This window comes from Balearica regulorum, chromosome 1, assembly GCF_011004875.1.
Source record: "Balearica regulorum gibbericeps isolate bBalReg1 chromosome 1, bBalReg1.pri, whole genome shotgun sequence".
Lineage (NCBI taxonomy): Eukaryota > Metazoa > Chordata > Aves > Gruiformes > Gruidae > Balearica > Balearica regulorum.
This window is the reverse complement of record NC_046184.1, coordinates 1,464,937-1,491,355: the sequence shown is the minus strand read 5'-3', so window position 1 is coordinate 1,491,355 and position 26,419 is coordinate 1,464,937. Positions and strand designations below refer to the sequence as shown.

General features: G+C 50.5%; 1 protein-coding gene across 1 annotated transcript; it reads right to left on the bottom strand.

Moving 5' to 3' along the window:
• Positions 1-539: 539 nt before the first annotated feature.
• STRIP2 (striatin interacting protein 2) lies at positions 540-25,862 on the bottom strand. Its single transcript, XM_075750673.1, has 21 exons — positions 25,685-25,862; positions 24,030-24,099; positions 22,976-23,050; positions 22,736-22,870; positions 22,423-22,543; positions 21,202-21,270; positions 20,983-21,089; positions 20,738-20,865; positions 20,213-20,398; positions 18,811-19,034; positions 17,409-17,474; positions 16,667-16,730; positions 15,536-15,607; positions 15,165-15,239; positions 13,656-13,753; positions 12,988-13,114; positions 10,804-10,904; positions 8,640-8,706; positions 5,956-6,060; positions 5,369-5,573; positions 540-2,445 (listed from the first exon to the last, which is right to left on the bottom strand). Exons 1-21 carry the CDS (start codon positions 25,817-25,819, stop codon positions 2,195-2,197), a joined length of 2,481 nt encoding a protein of 826 aa, XP_075606788.1. The 5' UTR covers positions 25,820-25,862; the 3' UTR covers positions 540-2,194.
• Positions 25,863-26,419: the final 557 nt, after the last annotated feature.

The window sequence follows — 26,419 nt, the reverse complement described above, 5'->3', positions numbered from 1 at the left end:
CAACTAGAATCTGCTGTCTCTAGTTGGGATTTGTTAATTTATTTGTGTTTATTTAATCTTTAGTTTAGGTACTACCAGTAGACTCTGGAGAACACAAGGAAATGCTAGGTGCCATTTTTCAGAAAGAAGTAAAGTACCAATGCTGAAATGACTTGTCTGGAGCTACAGAGCTCTCCCCGTTCTAGGATCCCTAAAGACAGCACCATGCTTCCCTTATAGATTGTATGCCTGTCTTCCATGCCTTACTGCTTGGAGAGGCTTTATTTATTTTTAAATAACTTTTTACTTTTTAACAAGCATACTGTGAAGACATCTACAGCCCATAATTCTGTTTTTCTTTTTTTAGATTTCTATAGGTACATCCGAACAGACCATCCAACGTATGTCAGACAGAAGGCTTTTCCTCAGCAAAGAGAAGAGGGGAGATGGACAGGGGTCAGAGCTGAGTTTATGCGTTGGTTTGTGGGGGATGTTTTTGTCCTTTAAAAATGAAAAAAACAGCAAAGGCACAGAAATGAAAAAGCTTAGGTAAATGTATGTGCTTTAAAAGTTGCTCTGGTTTATTTTGAACAAAAGCATTTTTAAAAAGGTGAACAGGTTTACTAATGCTATTTCTTTGAAAAACGCCTTTTACAAACCACATTAAGGAAACATTCTCAGTTTAATTCCACAGCAATAAGCGCAAATCCTGTCATAACAAATACTTGTGATTTTATCACTTGTGTGCTTGATAGATCACTAACAGTATGGCCTGCACTATATTGACACATGCTTCTTTGACAAAAGCCAAACTCCTGGTTTCATGGTCAGGGGGAGGTTAGATCCTGGATTCCCTGTGCTGGACTGTTAAATTTTGTAGATAAAGATTATAGTTTGCAGGGTCTGTCATAATACTTAAGAAAGTCCTGTGATGCCCAGCCTGCCCTTCCAGTGTGGCCCTCAGGCTGGGCTGTTGGCCGAGGAGAAGGGACTGTCAGCCTGCACGGTACCAAGGGCTGAGATTCATTCGGCTCCAACCAGACACAAGGGTTTCCAGCCTGCCTTCAGCTGCCATCCTCGTGCAACGCAGCTTTACCCAACTGTAGTGTTTGCATGAACCTTATAGAAAGTTTACAGCTCAATACACTATTCTGAAAGCTAAGGACCACAGTGTCTGCTTTTTTCCCCTCATATGGTGGCAGTAAATTGTTACCCAATGCACTTTTCCTCCCTGCTTTAAGACTTGGCACAAACATTCCTCCAAATAACCAAAAATCTGTGTAAAAAATTAGGTTATTTAATGTGGCATTTACTGTCTCCTACAGGGTTAGAAGGGCTAAAGAGCAATGAAGAAAGGTATCTGGAAACCTGATGTTGCAGTAATTATCCTTCAAAAACAATCAAGTGGAGAGAAATGTGGCAATCAACTCCTCTACAGCTACGAACACTGCACAGCCTAGTGACAATTCTACTCATTTGGTAAGTGAACGGAGTAGTGGAGGAAAGCGGAACGGTGAAAAGGTAATGGATTACTATCCCTAGTGAATGATGCAAAAATTGTCAGTTGTGGAAGGAAGCCTCTGTAAGTCGGGTTGTACAATCCCAGCAGCAGCAATGCCAGCCCAGGGACGAGAGGTAACGTCATCTGCTTTGACCAAGTCAGCCCGTCACCTCTGATTGCGACTGTCACAGACAGTGCCACATATTTCTTATGTTCAGCTTCATTAGGGAAGCAGGGACGCTTGTTCATGGCACTGAGGTGTTTGAAGCACATTATCAGACAGCCAGAACTGAATAAATTAAAACAAACTAGGCACAGCGTGGGGCATTCGGCAGAGATGAAAACCTTTCACAGTTGAAATACTCTTACAACAAACTGACATGCGTGAACCAAGCTGAGCTCTCGTACACTGGTGTCAATCTGGAGTAGATAAGCTCACTTTTGACACTGCCACTAGCGTGACACCGGAACCTGGTCCGTGGCCTCTGTGCAGGTCCGTTTATACTGTATGGTCTCCAAGAAGTCACAGGAAAGGGACGACCTCCAAAAAGATGGCAGTTGTGTACTCAGGGGTGGCTTGGTCTCTTTGGAAAGACTGTAGCTTTTTTCCAGCTGTGCTTAAGAACACCCAGGTCCAACATAATCTTCTTTTCCACAGCTTGTAGCACCTTGAGTCCTTATTGAGGGGACGGGGGGCAGGTGAAGGTGTTGCTCTCACTGGTAGTGCAGCAGCTCCTCCCAGCGAATGGGCTGGGAAAACACCTCCCGTTCCAGCCAGAGTTCGTAGGAGTAGTGGAAGTCCTCGGGGAGCTCCAGCCGCTGTCCCAGCACGCTCTGCAGGCAGTTGTCCACCGGCGCAAACTCCGAGTCTTGAGGTTTGTCATATCTCCGGCTGTTGAAGGCTTCGATGTTGGCTCTCAGGGTGCATTCTTCAGCCTGGAAATCCCATGGTCTGGCATCAATATCTACATTGAAGATGACCAAAGTATTGTAGAAAAAATAACTGATAAGGTTTGAGCAAATTGAAGGATGAAGATTTTAAAGCAACCGCATGGCTGAGTTGATCAGAGTATTAGCCAGTCAGTTATTCCTAATTATTATTCCTAATCAAGTCCCGTTATGTATGCATTTTAATTTAAGGTATTTAAATGAAATATGTTAAAATCAGTTGTAAATTAAGCAGAGTTGGAAAGCTTCCTATAGAAATGCAATTATTTCTGCTCTGTAGTGTGCTTTAAGGACTCTCTATAATTACCAAGCTTTTTTCAGGATGGCCCCACCGTTTTACTGAAAATCTCTGCAGATGTCTGAAGGAGAGATCAAGATTTAATACATATAGCTAAAACCTGGCAAGCTTATTATGAGCTACTGAAAACAAAATTTTCTAAAATTTGGACAAATTTAACTCTGAATGATCTTGAAAAGCTAATAACTGGCACATAAACAAGTAACGTTAAAAAAAATATAGTATTTTGAAAGTTGGTCTTTATGAGCTCTAAATCTATACGAAATAATCATTCTCTCCATAAAAGTTCGGTAAATTCATTGGCAAAGCCCAGCAGTGCTCAAGGGAAGGTCTGAGCTGAGTATCAATCCAGATAGAAAAAGATAAAAATAATCACTCCAGGAACAACCCTTCCAGATCGTGTCTCTGAAAGCCAAATGCTTCCCTGGCAAACTGTCCGAGTCAAGATGCAGTCTCTGCTGAGCAGTGAATTGTGCAACCGAGTGTTGCATTATGTTGCTAATTAACTCTTTTGAAGGAAGTGGGAAGTTCATCCTTGGCATCTGTCTTAAAAATTGCATTATTCTCACTATTGCCATGTAAATTCAGTTGTTACGGCAAACCCAGTTGTCTTCTCCTGCTGTTCTGGAGCATGTAGTGCTCAAGCTATTTAAGTCACCCAAGGCAGGCAGTATCCTATAGCTGTATCCCGTTAGTGGCATAAAGAAGCCCTGCTGCCATATTCAATCCCACAGGCAACAGTCAGCATGCTGAGGGAGGCAGCGACAGGATAGAAATCTGCATAAAAGAAAGGAAGTTCCCAGTCTTCCAGCCTTCCTGCTCTTTGGATTTTGGGGGAACTCCACTAGCCCTAAAGTGAAATTAAAAACAGCGAGTCTAGATTTTGGTTCTTCTGAATTAGTGTCATAGTGATATGATGACTATCAAAAGCATAACAAGTCTTCGAAAAATAGATTATTACAGTTGAACACCCTAACATAATTATAACGCCCTTCTCCCTTGTAGAAAAGTTAAGATGTTAGGCTTTTACTTCTTGCCCTGTTTTCTTTTGAAACAGGAATGCTACCCAATGTTCCTACTTAATCATTAAAAGGAAGATACACACAAAGCAAAAATTTAGGACTGTGTTATTAAGGCAAAAAGATATTGTAATACTTTCTCTTCTTGTCCTAAGGCTGGGTCAGTTGTTGGAGCAACTGGGTGTACTTACAAGGGGTGGTGTGATGCATCCCATGGATTAATACATAAGGAACATCAGAAACTTCATCACATATAGAATCATAGAATGGTTTGGGTTGGAAGGGACCTTAAAGACCATCTAGTCCCAACCCCCTGGCTGCGGGCAGGGACATCCTCCACTAGACCACGTTGCCCAAAGCCCCATCCAACCTGGCCTTGAACACTGCCAGGGATGGGGCATCCACAACCTCTCTGGACAACCTGTGCCAGGGCCTCAGCACTCTAACAGTAAAGAATTTCTTTCTAACATCTAATCTAAATCGACCCTCCTTCAGCTTAAACCCATTCCCCCTTGTCCTGTCACTACACTCCCTGACAAACAGTCCCTCACCATCTTTCCTGTAGCCCCTTCAGGTACTGGTAAGCCGCAATTAGATCTCCCTGGAGCCGCCTTTTCTCCAGGCTGAACAACCCCAACTCTCTCAGCCTGTCCTCATAGCAGAGGTGCTCCAGCCCTCGGATCATCTCCGTGGCCTCCTCTGGACTCGCTCCAACAGCTCGATCTCTCTCTTGTCCTGGGGTCCCCAGAGCTGGACGCAGCACTGCAGGTGGGGCCTCACCAGAGCAGAGTAGAGGGGCAGAATCCCCTCCCTCAACCTGCTGGTCACACTTCTTTTGATGCAGCCCAGGACACAGTTGGCTTTCTGGGCTGCAAGCACACACTGCTGGATCATGTTGAGCTTCTCATCAATCAACACCCCCAAGTCCTTCTCCTCAGGGCTGCTCTCCGTCCATTCTCCGCCCAGCCTGTAGTTGTGCTTGGGATTGCGCCGACCCACATGCAGGACCTTGCACTTGGCCTTGTTGAACTTCATGCAGTTGAGAGGCCCACCTCTCCAGCCTGTCAAGGTCCCTCTGGGTGGCATCCCTTCCCTCTAGAAGTTACATCTAACATCCCTCAGAAGTTACAGATTTAGACTGCGTAAGAGCTGTTTAAACAGACCAACACATCTACTCTGTGCTTCAGCTTAAGGATTCAGAGTATCTGCACTGCTGGGATGTAACTGCTGTTGTCTCTCAGGTGTGACCTGCAGAGTCAGTCAGATTTTCACTCCACAGCCACCCTAAGCACACACATTTGGTGCAGATGTGGTTTAATGGCTCAATGGCAAAAGCGATTTGAGAATGCAAAAGTGCAGGCCTGGGCTTGGTGGAAACTCTCATCTTGGAGACCCAAGCTGACCATGTCCCATCCTGATCTGATTATTCCCACCTTTCTTCATGCAATCAATTTGTTCCCTCCTGACGGTGCTCAATGGTGCCATAAAACTTCTGAAAAAATCCCCAATACCGACCCAAATGAGTTTATGGGATCCTAACAGGTCACAGGCCAAACTGTGTCAAACCCCCTGTGTGCCAATTTCAGCTCTCCACGGCGAGAACGCTTCCCTGGCACTACTCACCGTTGCCGTAAGCCCAGTCATCGTTCATGCGGTGTCGCACTTTCTGGTAAATGGCAGACATGGTTTTCATGTTGCTCTTTCTCCACTGGCGCCCCAGGTATTTGGTCTGAATTTTCAGAAGTTTGAGGACATAAAGCTGCATCATGGCCTGCTTCACCTTCAGAGCTCGTTTCAGTATTGGGGCTGACTTAAAGACTACCAGCATCTGTCAAGAAATCAACACAAATCAATGCAACGCGTTCCAGCCACACAAGTAGTGTCTGCGCAGCTGTGGGCATGAACACCTGGGCCACGTACGGTCCAAACCCCAGGCAAGTGTTCAACATAACCAACACTTGCTACGGGGGGCTTGAGGGTCATAGAATTAAGTAGCATTTGCAAAAGAAAAAGTATTTCTTCATTTAATAAGACTCAATCTGTGAAAGAAAAATGGGCAGATTATGAAGAAGCAGAAGCTCCAACACTGCCAGAAGAAACTCTTAGCAGGAAGGCTGGGCTGAAGTCGGGCAGCGTAGAGCCGCGGACACACTTGAGGTGCAACACCGGCAACCCATGGCAGGTCTTAGGGAGACGGGACATCAGCTTACCATTGTCCTCGAGTGTTTCCACTTGGTCAGCTTGTTGAGGATCCTCAGCAAGTTAATGCAGGAGAATAAATTTCTCCAGCAGAACTGGTTGTTGTCTCCAGCTTCCTGCAAAGCAGAGAAGGCAAAACGTAACCCTAATGGCAGCATTCAACAGCACTGCCATAGAGATATCCTTGCGCAGAAAGTCTTTATTTTTACTATCTGCACAAGTCTTATTTCTGATGGAGAGTGAGCAGCAGCGCTGCCTCCTCACTTGGGTTGTCATCGTGCTGCTGAGAAGCTGGCAGATTCTGGGGAAAACCATGCTGAAAGACTCAGATGTAATCAGTGTTTTAACTTGCATTTAGGTTTAGAGTAAGAGCTAAGATAAATCACATCGTTCCGTCATGGGAAATAGATATTGTGGTAGATTTGTATTTGTGGTTTACAGTCAGAGAGCAAATTACAACCTAGTGATCATCACTGCTCAGAGAACAGTTTTTGTTAATTACATAAATTAATTCATAGATTACCACATGCTTAGAAGACATATTACAGATGAAAAAAGGAAATCACATAACAACGCAGGTTGACAAACAGCAGCATCTGTATCAAGACGACAAGACTTTTCTGTAACAAAGATCCCCTCCAGCTTAAGTGCAGCCAATATATTATTTTAAGTATTAGCTAAATGTAAGCGCCTCCAGCTCCAGCTTGCATAAATATTGCCTGTGGCACATTTGAGCAGTAATTCCACCACTACAGTAACTTGCTTTATGTTTGAACAGACTGAGCACAGCAGAAGTGTCCCACAAATAACCTATTTGGGGATGAGAGCGGAAACAAGTGCTGCTTAATTTATAAGCCACTTACAGCAAGCTACAGCCTTAACAACTCATGGCAAAAACTGCAGCCTGATGCACGATCCAGGTTCTGGGCATCCTCGGGAGGACAGTTAGTAGTTTTTCCAAATAAGCTGATTTACACCATGTGGGGACAGCAGTTACCCCACAGCCAAAGGGTTTCTCCTCTCAAGACTGCAATGCTGAACCTGTCCTGGTTTTCCATGGAAGTAAACCAAACACACATGATCCTGTGTTCAACCCACTGAAAGCATAATCATCTGTTATATCTGCTAAGACGTGTTATGGCTGGGATGTTAAAATCGGTGCATCAGAGTATTAAAAAAAAAAAAAAAGCTAAAACAATGCATGAAATGTTGGCTGAAGAAACTTAAATACATGCACAAGTATATGCCTCAAGTACCAGGGCATGTTTAATTTCCATTAAATCCTTACATTCAGGGGTATCCTCCCAAAGATGAACACACATGGTAAAATTCAAGTTGGTTTCTGCGTATTTTCTAACTAAATTAGTCTCCCGTGAGGCTAACATCCATGTCTGCTGGAGGAAAGTGATGAGGCACTGTCGTTTAATGCAACAGCTCCCAAACTGGGGATTAGACCCTACTGGGAAAGGGTAACTGGGATTATTTTCCCTAAAAAAGTTCAGGCTTCTCCTACAGCCATAAAACTTAGCGTGAGCGTAAGGATTAGCATGAGCCGGGGGGAATGCTCAGCGAAGTGTCGCTAGATGTCCCCATCGGGCCAGGATGCGATCGGTGGGAGCCTGGCAGGGCTGGACGGGCACCCAGCCTGCCCAGGACACATGGGCCAGCAGAAAACACGGGTCTGATCCCGTTCCTAAGGAGGGGGACGGTGTCCAGGAGCTGTCACCCCGAGCAGGCACCCAAAAGGAGGCAAGAAGCGCTGGTGGAAAGGCACACGGGACAGTGGCAGAGGACACAGGACGATCCCAGACCCACCTGCACGCGCTCTACAGCAGGTTTTTATCTAAATTTGATCTGGCACAATCAACTCATGGCAGAAGTTTGCATCACAGCGGCACATCAAAAATGCGATGGACCACTGCCATGGAGGGATTCATGAGCAACTTTGGCTCATAGAAACTAGGGAAAATCACTTTATTTTAATGATTTTAACCTTTACAAAACTAAGGAAAAGGACATAGGCTTAAGACTGTAGCAGCCAGGCAACATGAGATCATCCCTGCCCAGACTGGTTTTGGTCAGGCTCCTTAACGATTCCTGCATTATTTAGGGTCTCCCTTCTCTCTGATCCACCTCCCTGTTAACCCCAAAGCTCATCCCTGCTCTGCACCCTGTCTGAGTCCAACCTACTCTGCGTTTGAATTGTTGCAGTTATGAACCTGCCAGAATTAACGTCTCATCTGTAGTACGTCTATTCACACAGCCTGTTGCGCTGGCCAGTCTCCATAATACTTAGGCTCCTCTCCATAGGGAATTCGGGTCATTCCTTAATCTGCCAGCACCTTATGAAACACGAGTGCTCAGAGCTATTTAAACCTGGGAGGCAATGGCCTCTGGGCAAATCCTTTTTTAAAATCAGGCTCTCCCATTTGGAGAAGTGAAAGGGAAAACTCTAAACCCAAGTATTCCATAAAGAGGTGCATAAGGCCAGCAGTGCCTCCTTCCCACCTCCCCATAGCTGATAACAAGTCAGAATAGCAATGGGGGGAATTTTCAAGTCTGGAGGGGAAAAAAAAAAAAAGTCTAATTTTGGAAAGGTTGGGAAAAAGAAGGTAGAAAAAAGAAAACAAAAATCCTCCCTCGCCCTCTTGCATACAGCAATACTGGTTACAAGGATCCTTTCTGTGCTGCTTACCAGGCTTTCTGCAGTGAGCTCGGGCAAATCACAGACTGTACAATGCGGATAATCCAGGACGGAGATGCTGTGGAAGGCAGGAAAGAAGGGACTCATTAAAAACCAGGTAAATAGGAAAACAATCTTTTAAGATGATCTACGTGATTATGCCCAGCAATCTGTAACGTCTTCCTTCCCTGTGCCTGGGGTTTGAATTGCAATGGCAACGCTGCCTTATGCAGCAAGTAGTTTGGATGGGGTAGCAATCCCGTCTTCTACCGAGCCACGCTGGGCACGTGAACCAGCCCGCAGCCGGTCCCGCACGGACGTGCCTCCTTCCTGCGTTTCCAACTGCACAGACGGCATCCAAGTGGGCTCCCAGCCTCACCGCTGCCTCGCGTCTCAGCTTAATGGAGCACGTCGATTCCTCTTGGCTCTGAAGTGCATCCTGAGTGCATTAATAAGGACTCGAAGGATTTGGATCCATTAAGACATGACAGATTAGTTATTCATATGCATATTTTAAAAAAGGGAAAGAAAACCCAAAACAAAACAGCACTTAGGTTAAAATGGAGACATCTGCTTACCAGCAAGAAAATTCACGAGGGCATTAGGTCTTTCTAAGCCCTCCAGACCTATTGCCTTTGTAAAAGTAGCCAATTAAAAAAAAAAAGAATGTGTGTGTGTATATATATATATAATGTATATATACATACACATGCACTGATGCTATCCATGCCCTGAGAAGTGCACCAACACGAAGCATGCGCTATCACACAGCTTCAGTTCTTATGTTCCCTCTTGTTTGCTATTTTTTGTTTTTAAATTCAGCAGCTGAGCATCAAGCTAACTTGTGACGATCACCAAGTCAGAGGCAATCCAGGATGAAAACCCAAGGTTGGGAGATCCCCTAAAAGAGGCTTTGTTTAAAACGTTTGGCCATGAAGGGATTATCTGACCACAAGGACAGATGCTCCTCGCTGGCTCCTACCCATCATAACCCTAAAACTGGAAGCACCGTGTAGATACAAGCGGGAGAGCTCAGAGGGAGCCAGCTCAGGACCAGGAGCCCCATGGCTCATTTGCCCCAAGTTGTCATTTACTGGTTTCACTTCTGATATTTCCCATTGCAGCATCATTGGAAATGGGTCCATACATTTGAATGTGACAAAATACCACGATCCTTTTTGCAGGGCAGTGCCTGACATTGTTCGCCGCTATCTGACAGACCGGTACCCTGGGCCCTGGGCTGGGCAGAACAGCTAAACCTCCCTGGCTCAGAGCATCCAGCTCCAAACCCCACCTCATTTCCCAGGAGCGTATCCTGCCTATGAAACCTCCATCAGAAAGCAGAGGAGGGAGCTAAGTGCTCCAGGGCCACATTGCCTCCTCACTTATGTGCCTCTAAAGCACAGGACCAAAAGTGGAAATGTTTAACAGCAAGAGAATTAACATATTACTTTCTGGTTTTCCATGTGTGCCTTCTCACACGTATACAACCATACCATGCAGGAGACAGGCCAGCCTACACAAGCAGCTGAAGAGCAACAAAAAGAGCATCAAAAAGCAAGAAAAAAGATCTTTGCATCGTTCCAACAGTAACCTCCCCTGCAGCGCTCCCCTCCAAATGGGGAAATCCTACCCAATCCTACTGAGTTGTGAAAGAGCTGCGCTCTTTCAGTTCTTACGCTGATTTGCGGTAGTCCAGCCAGTCCCTATACAGACTCAAAACAGGACTAGCGTCTTTCTCAAATCAGAAGTAAAAGGCAGTGACAGCTATGCAAAACCTGAAGAAGTCAGGAAAGCTGAATTACGGCTATAAAAAGTGGAAAAGACCTAGAAGACTCTACCCCATCTAGCTTTTTTGAAGCCGTCACCCACAGATGCCCGGTGGCACTGAACTGCTTTCCGGGAGTCCACATAAAGATGAAAACAAGCCTCCTGTCAGCAAGATGGGTTTGTGTGTATTTTAGTCGTCCAGCGAGAGATTGGAAACCCCCCATCCAGTCTTCCTCACTAAGCAGAAGGGATTTGCTCCCCTCCAGTGTATTCCTGGAGTGGAGAACATACTGCCCCAAAGCCATGCTTGGGACAAGAGGTCACTCGGTTCCACCATGTGTTAGGGTTCCTCATGCACAAAGCCTCCCTGCTCCATCATCTCTCTCTTCCCCAGAAGTGGCTGTACCTGTTTTTGGCAGTGATATAAGACATGATGTTTTGGTTGAAGAACTTCAGGATCAGCGGGATGCAGTTGGCAAACACCAAATGTTGGGACACGTACTCAAACTGAGGAAGAGAAGTGAAATGGGTCAACGTTAGCTGGAGCAACTGGGAGCATCACCTGGGAATGGAAACCCATTTCCAGCAGAAAGCAAAGCAGTCTCGATGGTTTGCTCTGGACACCTCGCAGACCATCTTCCCCTTGGAGAAGTCTGCTGTATAAGGTTTGCATCATACACAGCAACTCCCACCAGCGGGAAAACTCCTATTTGCCATAGAGTGGACACACAAACTTTATGGCAGTAGTTTAGGAATAGCTGTACCTAATGACACCAGTGTAGCTTTTCAAGACAAAAATCTGTTGCAAAACAGTATACAGGGAAGAGGGAAGGAGGAGATGTAGCTACATGAGAAAATGCAATAATTCCTATTGCTGTCCCACACTAACCCCAGTCTCTTTTCAAATTTCAACTGATAAAAGTACCCTTACCTTCATATGTGCTTTTAATTTCTCTCCCCCTCTAAACATTAAATGGTCTGGGTATGTATGGCTGCATAATACAACAAATCTACTGTCCTCTGAAGAGATGGACACAAATAGCAGCAATATCCTATCCCATCCTATCCCACCCATGCCTCTCACTAACCTGCAATCAACATCTCAAATTTGAGAGCGAAGAAACAGTTTGTTCCTATGCGTCTCATCTCAGCCTGGTACAAGCTGTCAACACTCGGTACGCCACCGATGACACACCACCGCCGTTATTTGCGAGTGAGTAAGCAGTCCCCGCTAGCCAGGATCTGAGATGCTCTCACTGCTTTGAAATGCAGCTGCCAGCAACCGGTACGTTATATAGGATCGGACCGAAGATAATGCTAACTTGCTGAACTGCAATAATTTGATGGTGTTTCTCTCTTGGCATAAGAAACACCAAATCTCAACAGAACCAGGACAAAAAAACCCAAACAAACCATGACCTGTGTTGGTGTGTGGGTCTGTGCAGTTGCTGCTTCACCAATGCAGCAGCTGGTGAGCACAGGGTGACCCCCAGCAGAGCCTGGACCAGCCACGCTCTCCACTACCCTCCTCTGCCTCCATCGATGCTGGAAACATCAGCTCAGCCCTCGCAATGGTTTTTGGGGTTGTCCTTGAGACCAGCTTCAGCACCGAAAGGAATTAGGAAGGCTCACTCAAAAGCAGAATTGGGGGCAGGGGATCCCCACAGCTTTCTCCAGACTTAGCACCAGACTGCAAGTGTCCCTCCTGCCACGGAGGAAGAAATGAGAGAAGCCATTTTGGGGGTGAAGTGAGAAAAAATAGGGCAGGGACATGGGGGGACCCTGAACAAATGTAGGATTGTAAAAATGTGGGGGTTTGTTTCATTTTATCCAATCCAATATATGGATTTATATTTATCCTTGGATAAATATCAGTGGGCTTCATAACACAGGTGGATTTGTACCACGCTGAAACCTTTAAAATAAAAAAATTAAAACCCACAAATTTTTTGACTTGCAGAATGGGTGGACAACTGGGCCCCGGCCACAGCTCAAATCAGTCCTCGGTCTTTTTTTAATCAAGGAAAGCCCTCATATGGGTGCAGCTTGATTGGCGTCACATGGATGAAACAAAAAGCAGATTGCATCTAGGACCCAGACCTCCAGGCTCTGTTGAAACTGGAGCCCCAAGAACTTGATCCTGCCGAAGGACAGAGGACTGGATTAGTTGACCTCATGAGGTTCTACCCAGCGCTATTTCTGGTCGTTGGGGATGAGACAGAGCAAAAGAGCGTCTTGTCTAACCCCCATTCCCTTCCCTCTTCTGCCGGGGAGGCTTGTGCTCGTGATATCTCCTAAATTTTAACCTGATCAGCCACAGCATAAATTTTTCCAGAAGTCTGAAAACTCTTTCCACATGAGTGGAAACGAGCCTGTCAAAACACAGTCAGAGATATATTGCAGGCAGGTTATCCCTGCCTGAGTAACCTTATACAAATCCTGGCCCGGGGCTAGGGTTCACCGCTATGGAAAAGGGATCAGGAGCTCCTCATGGAAACTGTTCCTGGAGAGGTCTTTTAGGAGAGGGTCTATCAGGACACACTAGCTTCAAGAGCAGTGTGGCAATGGCCGACCCCTTCTCTATGCTCACCTGGTAGATGTGGTTCAGCTTGAAGTGCTTGAGGAGCAGCAACAGCAAAGCCGAGATGCTCTTCACAATGATCTCTTTGTGTCTGTTCACGTCAATCCCCAATTTCATGCTCTGAAGAACGGTGATGCTGGGTTGGAGGGAAAGAAGGCAACGGCACAGTGGGTGTGGGAGCGAGGAGGACTAAGGGACTGTTGAGTTCTTATTCATCTGGACAGGCTCTAAAGAAAACAGAGACGTTCGCTTCCCTCCAGGATTCCCATTTCCATCCCCTTCTGTCTGGTGACACCGAAGTGCATTAAAAAAGGGGAAAAAAAGCTGATTGCCCTCCACCAGCAATCCTGGGGGAGCGGTGAGAAGGACACCTACCATATGCTCACGTGTCTTTATGATTTGTGTCAATTAGCATGACATTAAGATTTGTGTCACTTAGCTAGCAGAGCACAGCAGCTGCAGACTACGCTTGAATTATTATGCTCCTGAAAAACTGGCATTCACATCCTTGCCTGTCACCCCTCTGCCCGGCAGCAACAGTAGCTTGCACCTATCCAAAGAGACATCCCCAAATCTGGAGCCCCCCCGAACCTATCAGCAAACCCCAACAATCCTGCTTGGCCCAACACTTCGTAGCAAAGCTGGGATGGCTGGTGGCCACGTCCTCAAGGACTTACGGCATCTCTTCAGGCAACACGTCTGCCAGGATGTTGATGGAATCGGTCTTGGCTTTAGAGGTGGGCGCTGCAGCAAGGAGGATCTTCAGCAAAGCTATCTGCAGGGGAGGACAGGCATGGAGGGATGCTCCCAGGAAGGGACATTCCTTCTTTCTCCTTCACGTGCTGAAACTGGACAACTTCAAGCCAAGTCTATAGGGTTTCAGCAGCCCAAGCTCTGCTCACCATGATGGACTGGCTATGCCAAGGCTCAACCTCTCCTTTTATACCCTAGATAGACAGGCCAAGTGTGGGGAGCATGGCAGCTCTGTTTTAACCTTAACTTAAGGCATCATGAGCACCTGCGCTCTAATAGTATAGATAAAATAATGCAAGGGACACCTGGAGCTTAATGCATTTAAATCTCTGTCTCTCTCTATGGACAGAGTGCACACAACCAAATTAGCATCATAAAATCACAGAATCACAGAATGGTTTGGGTTGGATGGGACCTTAAAGCTCATCTGGTTCCAACCCCCCTGCCATGGGCCGGGACACCCTCCACTAGCCCAGGTTGCTCAAAGCCCCATCCAACCTGGCAATGTAGCTGTATTCCTCTGCGAATCTCTTGGGGCCATGGGAAGGCTGCAAGGGATGTCCTCGTAAGGAAGGTCATAACCCACAGACTCGCCACAGTTTGAATAGCTGTTGAGAGCACAGCCAGGTTGCAGAGACCTGGAGGCATTAACACCTTGTTTGCTGAGCCACAATGACGGTTTAGTTTGGTTCCTGGCCCAGCAAGCCATCACGCTCAGAGATCAGCACGATATCGTAATGGAAAGTTAATCTCAGCAAGAACAAAGACTCAAGGGACTAGTGAAGTCTGTAGGTTGCTTCTTAAGGTCAGAAGTGAAGATGCCTGCATCAGTGTGCAACAACTTGTTGGTAAATGTTACAGCTCACGCAGCTCAAGGGATGACATGGGCCCATCCCCAACCGTTTCCCCTCAGTGTCAGGAGGACAGGAGCCACTTTTGAGCTCCCACCAATGTGGAGGACTTTGCTCCTTGTTCCCAATCCTCTGCACACATCCTATTTTCTAACCACCTGACCACGTCCCTGGGTATCTACACCCCTTGATCCCCTGAATCCGCCCTCTCGGACTGTACTTTCCACCCAACTCTGCTCAGGATTCCCACCAAAATCACAGAATCATACAGAATCATAGAATGGTTTGGGTTGGAAGGGACCTTAAAGTCCATCTAGTTCCAACCCCCTGCCATGGGCAGGGACACCCTCCACTAGCCCAGGTTGCCCAAAGCCCCCTCCAGCCTGGCCTTGAACACTGCCAGGGAGCCAGGGGCAGCCACAGCTTCTCTGGGCAACCTCTGCCAGGGCCTCAGCACCCTAAAATCTCACCATTCAAAGCCTGAACACACCCCAGCAGCTCCATGCTGAACTCTGCAGCTCACAGATTGGCACCATTCCCCACTCAAAAGCTCTTCTTTACTTTTAAGAAACACGGGCTTACCATGTATTGGGGGAGATTGTACAACATTGCTCGATACAAGATCTCACAAGGGGTTTCTTGGACTTCTTCTTCCCCCTAGCACAGAGAAACGTTAGAAGCAAGGGAAAATTAAGTATTTCCAGTCCAGACACTTGAGATATGTCAGTCACTTCCATTAAACCCAGCTTGAGGACTTAATGATGGACGTAGCTGCATGCTGACTGTAGGAAGCTCCAAGCCTTTCTCCACCGCTACATTTGGTCAAGATAAGGACTTCTACAAAAAAGCACCCAAGGTGTGTCCTAAGGATCACATGGAGAACGTATGGATTTCTATGTACCTTGGAAATCTTCCATATGTCTGTCTAGTGATGGGGTACAGCAACTTCTTACCAGAGACATGGGGCACTTCTCCAGCTCCTCCTCGTTCTTGATCTGGATGTCTGAGATGGAAACGTACTTGTGCTGGCAAAATACACAGACAGAGGCAGAGCAATGTCACAACTGAAGGATGAAACTCAGTCAGTGATGACAACATTTACTGACTGCAGTAATATCCAAGTTAGGTGCATAGGTTGCAGCATCTTTGTGTGGGACATCCCTCTGTCCCCAAAGACCCTCACAAATCATGCCTTTGATTATTTCCACCTACTCCTTCTAGTAAGTAAAGAGTAAGTAAATGGAGAGGGACAATAGCCTCTAAAAGGCAATCCAGACCTTAGATAGGGTCAGTTGGCCTCTGGAGGTGGCTCACTCCATGTGGAGCACTGCAGAAGCCAAGGCTGGCTATGCTTCCCCCCCCGGGAACAGCACAGGTTTGGGCATGTATGTCCAAACCCAACTCTGGAAGTCTGTCACCTTCAAAGCACAGCAAATGCTCGCCAGGACGCAGCAATGTTACACCTCAGATAAAGGGAAAGTCCAAATGCTGGACAATGTACTTGGAATTTCAGTGAAGACTCAGTTTTCCATTTTTTGCCCCAATTCTGGCAAGAAGGTCCAGTAGCTTTTCCTGTGACAACAAGAAGGGACCCTCTTACTCCCTCCAGTAACTGTGTTTCAGCTGGAGGTGAAACGTGAGGATCCCACACTGCATGTGGTGGATATCCAGCCTCGCTCGAGCTGTTCAGACCTTGACTGGCTTTATCAGATTGACTTCCCAAGGCAGACAGAGCAAGAGCTCGGACCAAAGGTGTTGCTGTACATCAGATGAAGAGGGGCAGAAGACTAAATTCATGTGAAACATTTACTGTGAGCTGAGAGCATGCGTCTGAGGAACTTGAGACTCGTTATAAGTGCTTTATCATAAAGTTTATGCATATGAGGCTTGATGCCCTGCAATCCCCCTGTGGCCCTGGTGATCTTGGCCAATGAGATCCCCATGGGTCTGATCCCACCTCAGAGCATCTGCTGAGTGCCAGGGAGCAAGAGTAGCAAGGGATGAGGTTAGACAAGCCGACTGCTGCTCAGCAAGGCTTTCTGGGCTGCTTCATCCAAGTGCCATGCATGGAGCCACCATCTTACCTGCTTCAGTGTCTTCACACTTTCATGGATGGGCCGTGGTAGCCCTATCAGGGTTTCGGTGTCTCTGGGGAGGACGAAAGAGGGAACGTATGACACTGGGAAGAAGATCTGGGTTTAACACTTCCATGTCATACAAGGTAAAAGAGGGATCCTGTAGTCTACTGACTCTACTGAATGCATACCAGAGGGGTCAGGAATTGGGGGAGGTGTTGGCATGAGCTGCCTGCCCTCCCATCTCCTCCCCAGAACAGTCTGCACAAGAGAGGGGCAACATCAGGGTGAAGAACTGGGGTGAAATCAGCTCTCTGCGTGGAGCCAGCCTGAGCCCAGCACTGCACCCAAACCCAAATATGCCCTGCTGGGCCTGTGCCAGGATGACTCTGCACCCGCAGCTTGATTTATTCACAAACTGGGTAATTCGTTGTGGATACCAGATTGTCCCAACTCCCTCCTGCATCAAGCCAGTCTCTGGCTTGGGCCAGGGCTCACTTATTCTGGGCTAGGTCTGATTTTTAATAGAAAGAGGTCCTTGGAGGCCAACATCTCCAAGAACACGTTTTTAAAACACCAACTGCACTGCTGCAGCCCCAGCGAAATCCAGTGCTGCGCCACGTTGTCCCGAGCATGCCTTAGGCTGGTTGAGTTGAGAACAGCTAAGCTCCGCGGACACCTCCCACCAGTTAAATTGCACTGATGGGAGCTATGAGACTGACTTTGTCAGACCTACACGTGTAACACTCACTGTCCCAGCGTGAATCCGATGAATTTGTTCCTGCTTGCTTCCAGGAAATGCTCGATGTCTTTCTGTCTGATGGAGCAGCAGAGAAACAAAAATAAGGAGGAGGCTGGAAAATAGACATATGCTAGATCACAGCCCACGTTGCTCAGAAAGGATAGCAGTGTGGGACCAGCAAGAACCTTTGAGCTTTCTAGGATTCACTTCTAGAGGCCTTAATAGCAGCAGGCTAGAGCCACCATTGCTCTCATTGGTTGGGAGCAACACGAACCAAAACCATTTGTATCTGCTGTGCAACTCTACGGGAGCGTGCAAATAAATGGAGAGGACTTCTCTACAAGCAGCATCTTTTTATCCACCCTCTGTGCTCCTAGCATATGCATCTTCAAGTAGCATCTGCTCGCTCTGAGCGAACAAATGTTGTCTCCGTGGTCTGGCGGAGCACGTGCTGGTCTGAGGGAGCAAGCTGACATCTTGTCCACCTTGGGCATCTTTCATGAGAACTGGTCAGGGTCTCAGCACTACAAGTAGGACATGAACCGTGAGCCAAGGCTCTCGCAGGCAGAAAGAAACCCAGCTGGATTTCCAGGCACCAGCCAAGAAAAACAATCATTTGATTTCGAAGCTGAGAGCATTAAGTTTCATGGAGTACAACGGCACCGCGTGTGCGGAGACCCACGTGGGAAACCGATTCTTGCCGTGTCCGTGCGAGGAGTGCTCTGCATAGACACGCTTAACCCTGTCACTGCTCCCACATCGAAAAGATGTATTTGCTCCTGTGATTTAAAGATAGCGGATTAAATCCAGGCTTCAGAACAATAAACCTCCTACAGATGAGAGGGAGGGGGACAGAGGATTTCACCCTTTTTTCCTAATCCTTCCCCTATATCTTATGTAGCAGAACTGGCCTTAGGAAGGGAAGGCACCAAGTTCTTCATCCTCAGATGGTTTTCTCCAATTTCTTACCTTAGAGCAAGACCATTCAAGAAGCCTTCATCTGGCAACACAAGAGTCCCACTCAAAAAGCAAGAGGCGATGCCATTAACCACTTCCCAGGATGATTAGTCTGGGACCCTGCCCTACTGAGACGCATTGGTGCCGGCTGGGAAAGCTGACCCTGCTCCCACAGCACTCCAGCACAAGCCTCCTTCCCAGTACAAACTGGGATGTCCAAAATGGGATTGCCACTTATTGGCCAAGCTTGGCGATGCTTGGTTTGTAAAGCCTGGGGAAGGGTTCAGCTAAACCCAATCCAGAAAGGACCAACTGAGACACAAAAAAGAACTGGAGTCACTTCAGTTGAACGTGCCAGAGGCCAACAAACTTGCCACAGTCTGATGTTCAGCATGCAGTCAACTCCAGGACAGGTAGGACTGGGGAGGACAGCAATGAAACCAGATGGATTTACCTGACTTTGGGGGCCCAGGGGAGCCCTTTGGGGAATGACACCCTTTCGATAGGTGGGCGCTGAGCAGGCATGGCGGGGATAATCGTGTCCCGCTCCATCAGGTCCAGTTCCCCCTCGATCCCGCTGTCCACATCATCGTTTTCCTCTTCATCGACTCCTGCTTCATCATTCTTGAAGGGGTCTCTCTCATTGTATATATCCAAACTGTCTTGCTTCACCAGGGGCTGCAGCAGAAGGGCAAGAAGAAATTCAAGTCACTTCATGGATTTCCTTTCCCTCCCAGCTGCTGGCACCAGACCCCTCCATCCTGGAAGGATCAAGCTCCCAGATGTTCCTCAGGTGAGGAGCTGGGTGAGGACTTGCTTCCTAGCTGTTGCCACCAGAGCCTGGACAAGAAACAGCCTGCTCTGTACCTCTAACCTTGCTGCTCTAGGAGGTGTGACCCCATTTTCCATCTTAACTTTTGGAGCTACCATCCTCTAGCAAAAGAGGCATTTTCATCCTCGGACCATAACACAACAGCTCCAAGAGTGGAGCTAAAAAAGACAAGCTTGCTGTGAGCAGTTTGCTCCTTTGCTTATCAGCCCTCTGCCACAGGGTCAGGATGTCCTCTCGTTTCCTCCGGATCAAGCGCATCGCAGGGCTGATCTGCCACAACTGAAACTGGTGGATGAAAAGCCGGACATGACCCGGCAATGAGCGCTTGCAGCCAGAAAGCTGTGTCCTGGGCTGCATCACCAGCAGCGTGAGCAGCAGGTTGAGGGAGGGGATTCTGCCCCTCTACTCGGCTCTGGTGAGACCCCCCTGCAGTGCTGCGTCCAGCTCTGGGGTCCCCAGGACAAGAAGGACATGGAGCTGTTGGAGCGAGTCCAGAGGAGGCCATGGAGATGATGCGAGGGCTGGAGCACCTCTGCTATGGAGACAGGCTGAGAGAGTTGGGGTTGTTCAGCCTGGAGAAGAGAAGGTTCTGGGGAGACCTTACAGCCCCTTCCAGTCCCTGAAGGGGGGTGATGAGGAAGATGGGGACAGACTTTTTAGCAGGGCCTGCTGGGACAGGACAAGGGGTAATGGTTTTAAACTAAAAGAGGGAGGATTCAGACTAGATAAGGAAGAAATTTTTTACGATGAGGGTGGTGAGACACTGGCAGAGGTTGCCCTGGTGAGACACTGGCCAGAGAGGTAGTAGATGCCCCATCCCTGGCCCATTCAAGGCCAGGTTGGATGGGGCTTTGGGCAACCTGGGCTAGTGGAGGGTGTCCCTGCCCATGGCAGAGGGTTGAATTAGATGATCTTTAAGGTCCCTTCCAACCCAAACCATGGAAAGGTTGGAAATATCCATTTAGATGGTTCCCATTGGAAAAGCATCCTGGGCCATGCACCACGAAGATGCACCCGCTCTTACCCTCCGGCTGCGGTGACCACGCTTCTGCTGCTGCTGGTCCATAAGCTCGATGGAGTAGGTGGGAGGCGAAGCGGCACGCATGCTCCGCATCACCTGAATGCTGTCTTCCGGCAAGGGCGGCAGCCCCAGCTCCTCCCGCTTCCTCACTTTCATTGCCTGCAGGGCTTCAAATCCACCCAACGTGAACTAGGGACCAACAAGAGAAGTCAGAAAGCAGGGAGCAGCCATCCCACCTGGACTGCATGGCTCTTCTGGGCTTCCAGAGGAGCAGCAGTTTGAGGCCATCAAAATGGAGAGTTGAGGATGAAGCCACTGGTTCGTCCTCCAGACTTCTCCTCCACCCCATGTCCTCTGCATGGCTCAGCCCACCCTCATCCCAGAAGAAACTGTCTGCCTTGTGTCAACGTCCTGTGCCATCCTAAATAACCTCGTTAATGTTGGACTGAATTGTGGGGAACATCCAGGCTGCATCAGCACTATTCCCAAAATGACCAGTTTCTGGAAGAAGGAAGGGTTTGCACCCACCAGAAGCACCTTCCAGAGCAGGAGCAGAACCTTTTTCATGGGGAAGTGTGGAGCATGGCCACTGCAGAACTTGGTCACCATTGTGAAGAGCAGAAGAGCAAACGGCTCTTCAGCGTGCACGGGGAAACCTGGTGGAGAGAGGGACCAGGAGCAGGTTCAGAGCAGATCCCCCACCCCTGAGGTCTCCCCACCAGTCCAGCACAATGAAGGGACCTCGTTAGGGCACAATGAACTTTGTGGCTCACTCAGCTCCATCCTGAAGGTCTCCCGGCAGGTTTTCCACTCGGGGGGATCTGCCTCCTGCTCCACACGGACGTTCTCCACCATCAGATACATGACACTGAGCAGCACCCTGCCGGGACAGCATGGCAGGGAGGTGACGCTGCCAGGCAGAGGCCACTTTGTCCCCAGCGGCTGTCCCACAGCCTCCACCTGACGTGCAAGTGGGGTAAGAGAGGGGGTACCTGAGCTCCGTGCTGTCGGCTAGCGAGATGGCCGGCTTCCTCAGGGCGCTGCTGCAGGCCTGGCTGTTGCTGCGGGGAAGGGGACGAGCTCAGTGCCAGCCACCGGGCACGGGCTGGTCCTCGCCCCGACCCCCAGCCTACATCTGCGGCGGTGGAAACACCGCGTTGGGGGACGTGCTGTGGCTGCAGCACCTCCCTGGTCCTTGGAGAGGAGAAGGAAGAAGAGAAGGAGGAAGGAGAGAGAAGAAGAAGGCAAGAAGGATAGGTACAAAGAAGATGAAGAGGAGGAGGATGAGGAGGATGGAAGAAGAGGGTGAGGAGGATGGGGAAGAAGAAGACAAAGAAGAGGAGGGTGATGAGGATGGAAGAAAAGGGTGAGGAGGATGGGGCAGTACAGCCTTGGGGAAGAGTGTCTGGAAAGCTGCCCGGCAGAAAAGGACCTGGTGGACAGCCGGCAGTATATGAGCCAGCAGCGTGCCCAGGTGGCCAAGGCAGCCAACAGCATCCTGGCTTGTATCAGAAATGGTGTGGCCAGCAGGACCAGGGCAGTGACCGTCCACCTGTACTCGGCACTGGTGAGGCCGCACCTCGAGTGCTGTGTTCAGTTTTGGGCCCCTCACTACAAGAAGGACATTGAGGTGCTGGAGCATGTCCAGAGAAGGGCAATGAAGGGTGAAGGGTCTGGAGCACAAGTGTGATGGGAGCAGCTGAGGGAACTGGGGGTGTTTAGCCTGGAGAAAAGGAGGCTGAGGGGAGACCTGATCGCTCTCTACAACTACCTGAAAGGAGGTTGTAGCCAGGGGGGGTCGGTCTCTTCTCCCAAGTAACAAGTGATAAGACGAGAGGAAATGGCCTCGGGTTGTGCCAGGGGAGGTTTAGATTGGACACTAGGAAAAATTTCTTCACTGAAAGGGTTGTCAAGCATTGGACTTGGAGGTATTTAAAAAACGTGTAGATGTGGTGCTCAGGGACATGGTTTAGTGGTGGACTTGTCAGTACTGGGTTAACAGTTGGACTGGATGATCTTAAAGGTCTTTTCCAACCTAAATGATTGTATGATCCTAAGAAGAAGATGAAGAGGAGGGTAAGGATGATGGAAGAAGAGGGCAAGAAGGATGGGGAGAAAGAAGATGAAGAGGAGGGTGAGGAGGGCAAGGAGAAAGAATAAGATGAAGAGGACCAGGAGGGCAAGGAGGATGAAGGCAGTGCAGGTCCTCTCACTCGATCTCCATGTTGAGGAGCTCCAGGAAGGCGGTGAAGGTTCCCAGCTGGTACAGGAGGAAGCTGTTGTGCCGAGACCAGTGCAGGACATCGCCTTCATTATCGCAGTCTCCAAAGACGCCTGGAGATGCCCAAAGGGAGGCACTGGTTAGGAGGGAGCTGCCTTTGAAGCCCTGGAGCACACGGGAGCAGCCGGGAAGAACCTTCATTGCACCGACCTGGTGCAACCCCAAGAGAAGGCTTCTTCCAAACCCTCATGAAGCCAGGAAGCAGGTATGTGGTCACATCCAGACATGGGGCATGTGGTCCTTACCCTGTGCCAGGTAGAGGATGGCCCGTGCTACTTTGAGCCGCTTGTCCCTGTTGACCACCTCCAGCCCATCCAGCAGGCGCATGACGTAGGCCTTCTGCTGAGCCCCGTCCAGCTCCAGCCACCTCCTGCCCTGCACTAGAAAGGGGACACGACAACCAGCCGGGTGCCTCCCTGGGGGTCCCGCTCTTACCCGGGGGGTGGCTGCCCCAAAACCCGGGGTGCGGAGCCCAGAGTTGGTACCTTGAGCGTGAAAATCCTCTTCGAAGCATCTCCTGTTGGTGCTGAGCTCAGGCTCCTCGGTGTAGCTGTACAGCTCTGATGGAGAAAGGGGTCAGCAGGAACCTGGAGGGGTTTCACCCTCCTCATCATCACCAAATTCCTCGTGGAGCTCTGAAACATCCCTACGCACCCGAGGAGACACGGGGCAGAGACCTAAACTTATCCTTGAGCCCTTCTGCAGCTCCAAGGTGTATCTCGGAGCCCCCTAATGTCACCAAATTCATCATTTTCATCCCCGTGTCCGGGCTGGGCTGTTCCCACGCTCCTGCCCACAGCGATGGTGCTCGAGCTGCGTTTGTAATGTCATAGGGGGTCTTTTGGGAGGGAATTTTCTGTCCCAGTTAAGCCAGTTTGCAAAAGGAGGGACCGCAGGAGCAGCCAGGCAAGACCTGCACTGATTTCACACCCAGCACCTCGGATATTTTTGGGACCTGGACTTGGAAGGACACGATGTTGTGCCTATAATTTCTACCTGTTCCTATATAACTCTTATAGGTCCTGAAACGGTCCTGCAAGGGAGGAGGAAGGATCCCTTGAAGAAAAAACCCCGTGCTTTAGCCAGGCCAGCTCGTGCAGCTGAGACACTCACAGCTAAAAATAGCCCCTTTGCTGGTCGAGGTACGCTCGGGACCCCGGGGGTTATGGGGCGGAAGCAGCCGGAGTCGCTGCACGGCAGGGAGATACGGGATGAGGACTCGACCCATCGTGACACTCGTGATAAAGGGTGACGCTTCCCAGCCTGGGCTGTGCCACCGGGTCCTCCCACCCCCTGCACGCCTGTCATCATATCCCAGATAATTCGGAGTGCGGGGTAATCCCCGTGCCCCCACACGTCCCTTCTGCTCATCCCCGGGGAACGAGCGGCTCTCTATTAATAAATCCCTCTTGCTCTATTACTGCAAGGATGATACCACTCGATATCCATCCCCCATCCCGCTCACCCCAAGGGATTTTATTTTTTTCCTCCCTGCTGGGCACCTATTAATAGCAACGCAGCATCCAAACACCCCTTCACCTGCTAACTCTGCGCCGTGGCCGTCGGCATCCCCGTATTCGAACTCCAGGTTGGGGCAATCCACCGAGCCCTGCGGAGAGCGGGTTGGGGTTAGCGGGGGGGGGGGGGGGCTGGTGCATCCCCACGGATATTTCGGGAGGCAGGACGGCTGCCAGCGCTCTCAGCCTTTGCATTAAAGCTGCTCCAGTCGCCGGAGCAGCGACTCGCGCACGGATGATCTTCACACGGGTCTCCAGGGCTCGTGCGGGGCGTTCGCGAGAGGCTACTTAAAATACAGTGCAAATTGGGAACGCGAGTGTAAAAATAGCGTTTCTCAAGTCCCGTGGGAAGCAGAGGCAGGACCCAAAGTGCCAGGGAATATCTGATGCATTTCAGAGCCCCACATACACTTAAAAAACAAAGTCTGGGGCTGGTGTGAAGCCAAGGTTCCCGGGAGGATGCAAACCCCCGCGTGCTCTGTCCTTAGCACCCCAGATCCGACAGCTTTCGGGGCCCGTAGGGTTGTGGATCTCCTCCCTCCTCCCCTGCGGATGAGGAACTGGAGCATGAAACTTGGCCGGAGGATTACGGCAGGGCAGGGAGCGGGCAGCCGCAGCCAGACGACCCAACGCCGGCATCGCGTGCTGCCGTGCCGTGGGGAGGGAACACAGGAACGGATAAACTAAATTAACATAATTCCTCATTCTGAGTCCCAGCATCCCTTCTCGGCAGCCGGGCTGGAACCGATGTGCATCGTCACAATTAATATTGACGACCCCAGAGGATGTGCAGCTCCGGGCTGAGCCTGGCTTGCTCAGAAACGCTGTTTTTCTCACCCAATTTTTGCAACCAAGCCGGCGGGGTGGTTTGGGGAGCTAAAGCCGACGAGGAATTTGGTGAAGCGCGTGCAGCTCTAATCCGCTTTGCGAGGCCGAGCCAGAGGAGAAAAGCAAACCCCAAATTCACGAGCAGGGCTCGGGGGCCACGACTCGGGCACCGATCCCCGGGGAGGAGGGACCCTTTTTGGGTCAGCCGTGCCCAGGGAGCCCCTCGACCCGCAGGGAAGCGAGGTCACGGGGGGTCCCTCGGTGGGTTTATGGTGGCCGGGAACATCAGTCCTGGGCCGGATCCTGGTGACCCGAGCCCAGTCCTGCTTTCCCAGCCTGGCACCCAAGAAGCCAGATGGGGCAGAGCAGCGTCGGAGGTGCAGCCCGGGGGGGGGTCAGTGGTTAAGATATTGGGGCAGGAGGGGTGAAGGGCGGTGGAGGGGACTGCAGCCCCCAGACCCTGGTGGGGTTAGAGGTAAGTGGGTGCCTGGGGGGTTTAGGGGACCCCAGGGCCCAGTTAGGACCCCAAAATCCTGCTGCCAGCTGTGGGGGTGTCAGTGCCGGGGGCAACCTCCCTGGGGACCCCCCACTCGCGACTGGGCACCCCCCACATACCTCTAGGGCGGAGTGGGGGGGACACGACACCCCCACCCCCCCCACAACAGGGACCCCCTCCCAACCCTGGATCAGGCTCCTTCCAACCGCGGCCCCACAGGATCCCCAACCCCCGGGGCAGGGACACCCCCCCCCATCTGGGGTATCCCCCCCCCCCAGCCCCGAGCAGCGGCCAGAAGGAGCCCGGGGAGGGGAGGGGGGGGGGGTGCTGACACTGTCGCCCCCCGCCCTTACCTCGGACTCCTTCCGCTGGTTCCTGAAGAGCTCCCGGCTCTTGGGCTGGGGCTGGGGCTGGGGCTGGGGCTGGGGTTGGACCGGCCGAGCCCTGCCCGGGGCCGGGGCCGGGGTCGCGCCGCCCGCCGCCTCCATGCGCTGCGCCCCTCTGCAGCTCCGCCGAGCACGTGGGGGCCGGGCCCCGAGCCCCGCCCCGGACCCGCCCCCACCGCGCCCATTGGTTCGCCTCCCCACGGGGCGGGGCATGAGGACACACCCCCTCTCTGCCATTGGGCGGGGGGCGGGGCCAGAAGGGTCTTGGGGTGGGGAGGGGCGTCCCCCGGGGGGGGGGGGGTACCCGGCGGTGATGGGCGCAGGGAGTGGGGTGCCCTCGGGATGGGGGTGCTGGGGGGGGCACGGGGTGCCCTTGGGGGTAAGAAATGCTGAGGGGGGAGGGCTATGGGGTGTCCCCAGGGCTGCTGGCAAGTGGGGTGTCTGGGGGGGTGCTGTGGAGGATACAGGGGGTCCGTCGGGGGGATGGGGGGGGGGGAGCTGGCAGCTGCAGGAGGTGCCCATGGGGCTAACGGGGGTAACGGGGTGCTGGGTGCTGCTGGCACCCCGGGATCACCCACTGAGTCGGGTTGCCTAAACCTCCGGTACCACAATTTTGGGTAAAAGCAGCTCCCGAGGGGCCTGGAAACGCCGGGGGGTGGGGGGAGAGATGGGGATTTCCCCTCCTCGCACCTCTCCCGTCCC

What these genes read in the sequence shown, in the direction of transcription:
- STRIP2 (XM_075750673.1), bottom strand. Translation starts at nt 25,819, where the DNA reads ATGGAGGCGGCGGGCGGCGCGACCCCGGCCCCGGCCCCGGGCAGGGCT. An exon ending in CTCCTCAACATGGAGATCGA is followed by an intron (nt 21,271 to 22,422) that starts GTGAGAGGACCT and finishes CCTTCCCCGCAG; the next exon opens with CAACAGCCAGGCCTGCAGCA. An exon ending in CCCTGGGCCCCCAAAGTCAG is followed by an intron (nt 17,475 to 18,810) that starts GTAAATCCATCT and finishes CTGCTCCATCAG; the next exon opens with ACAGAAAGACATCGAGCATT.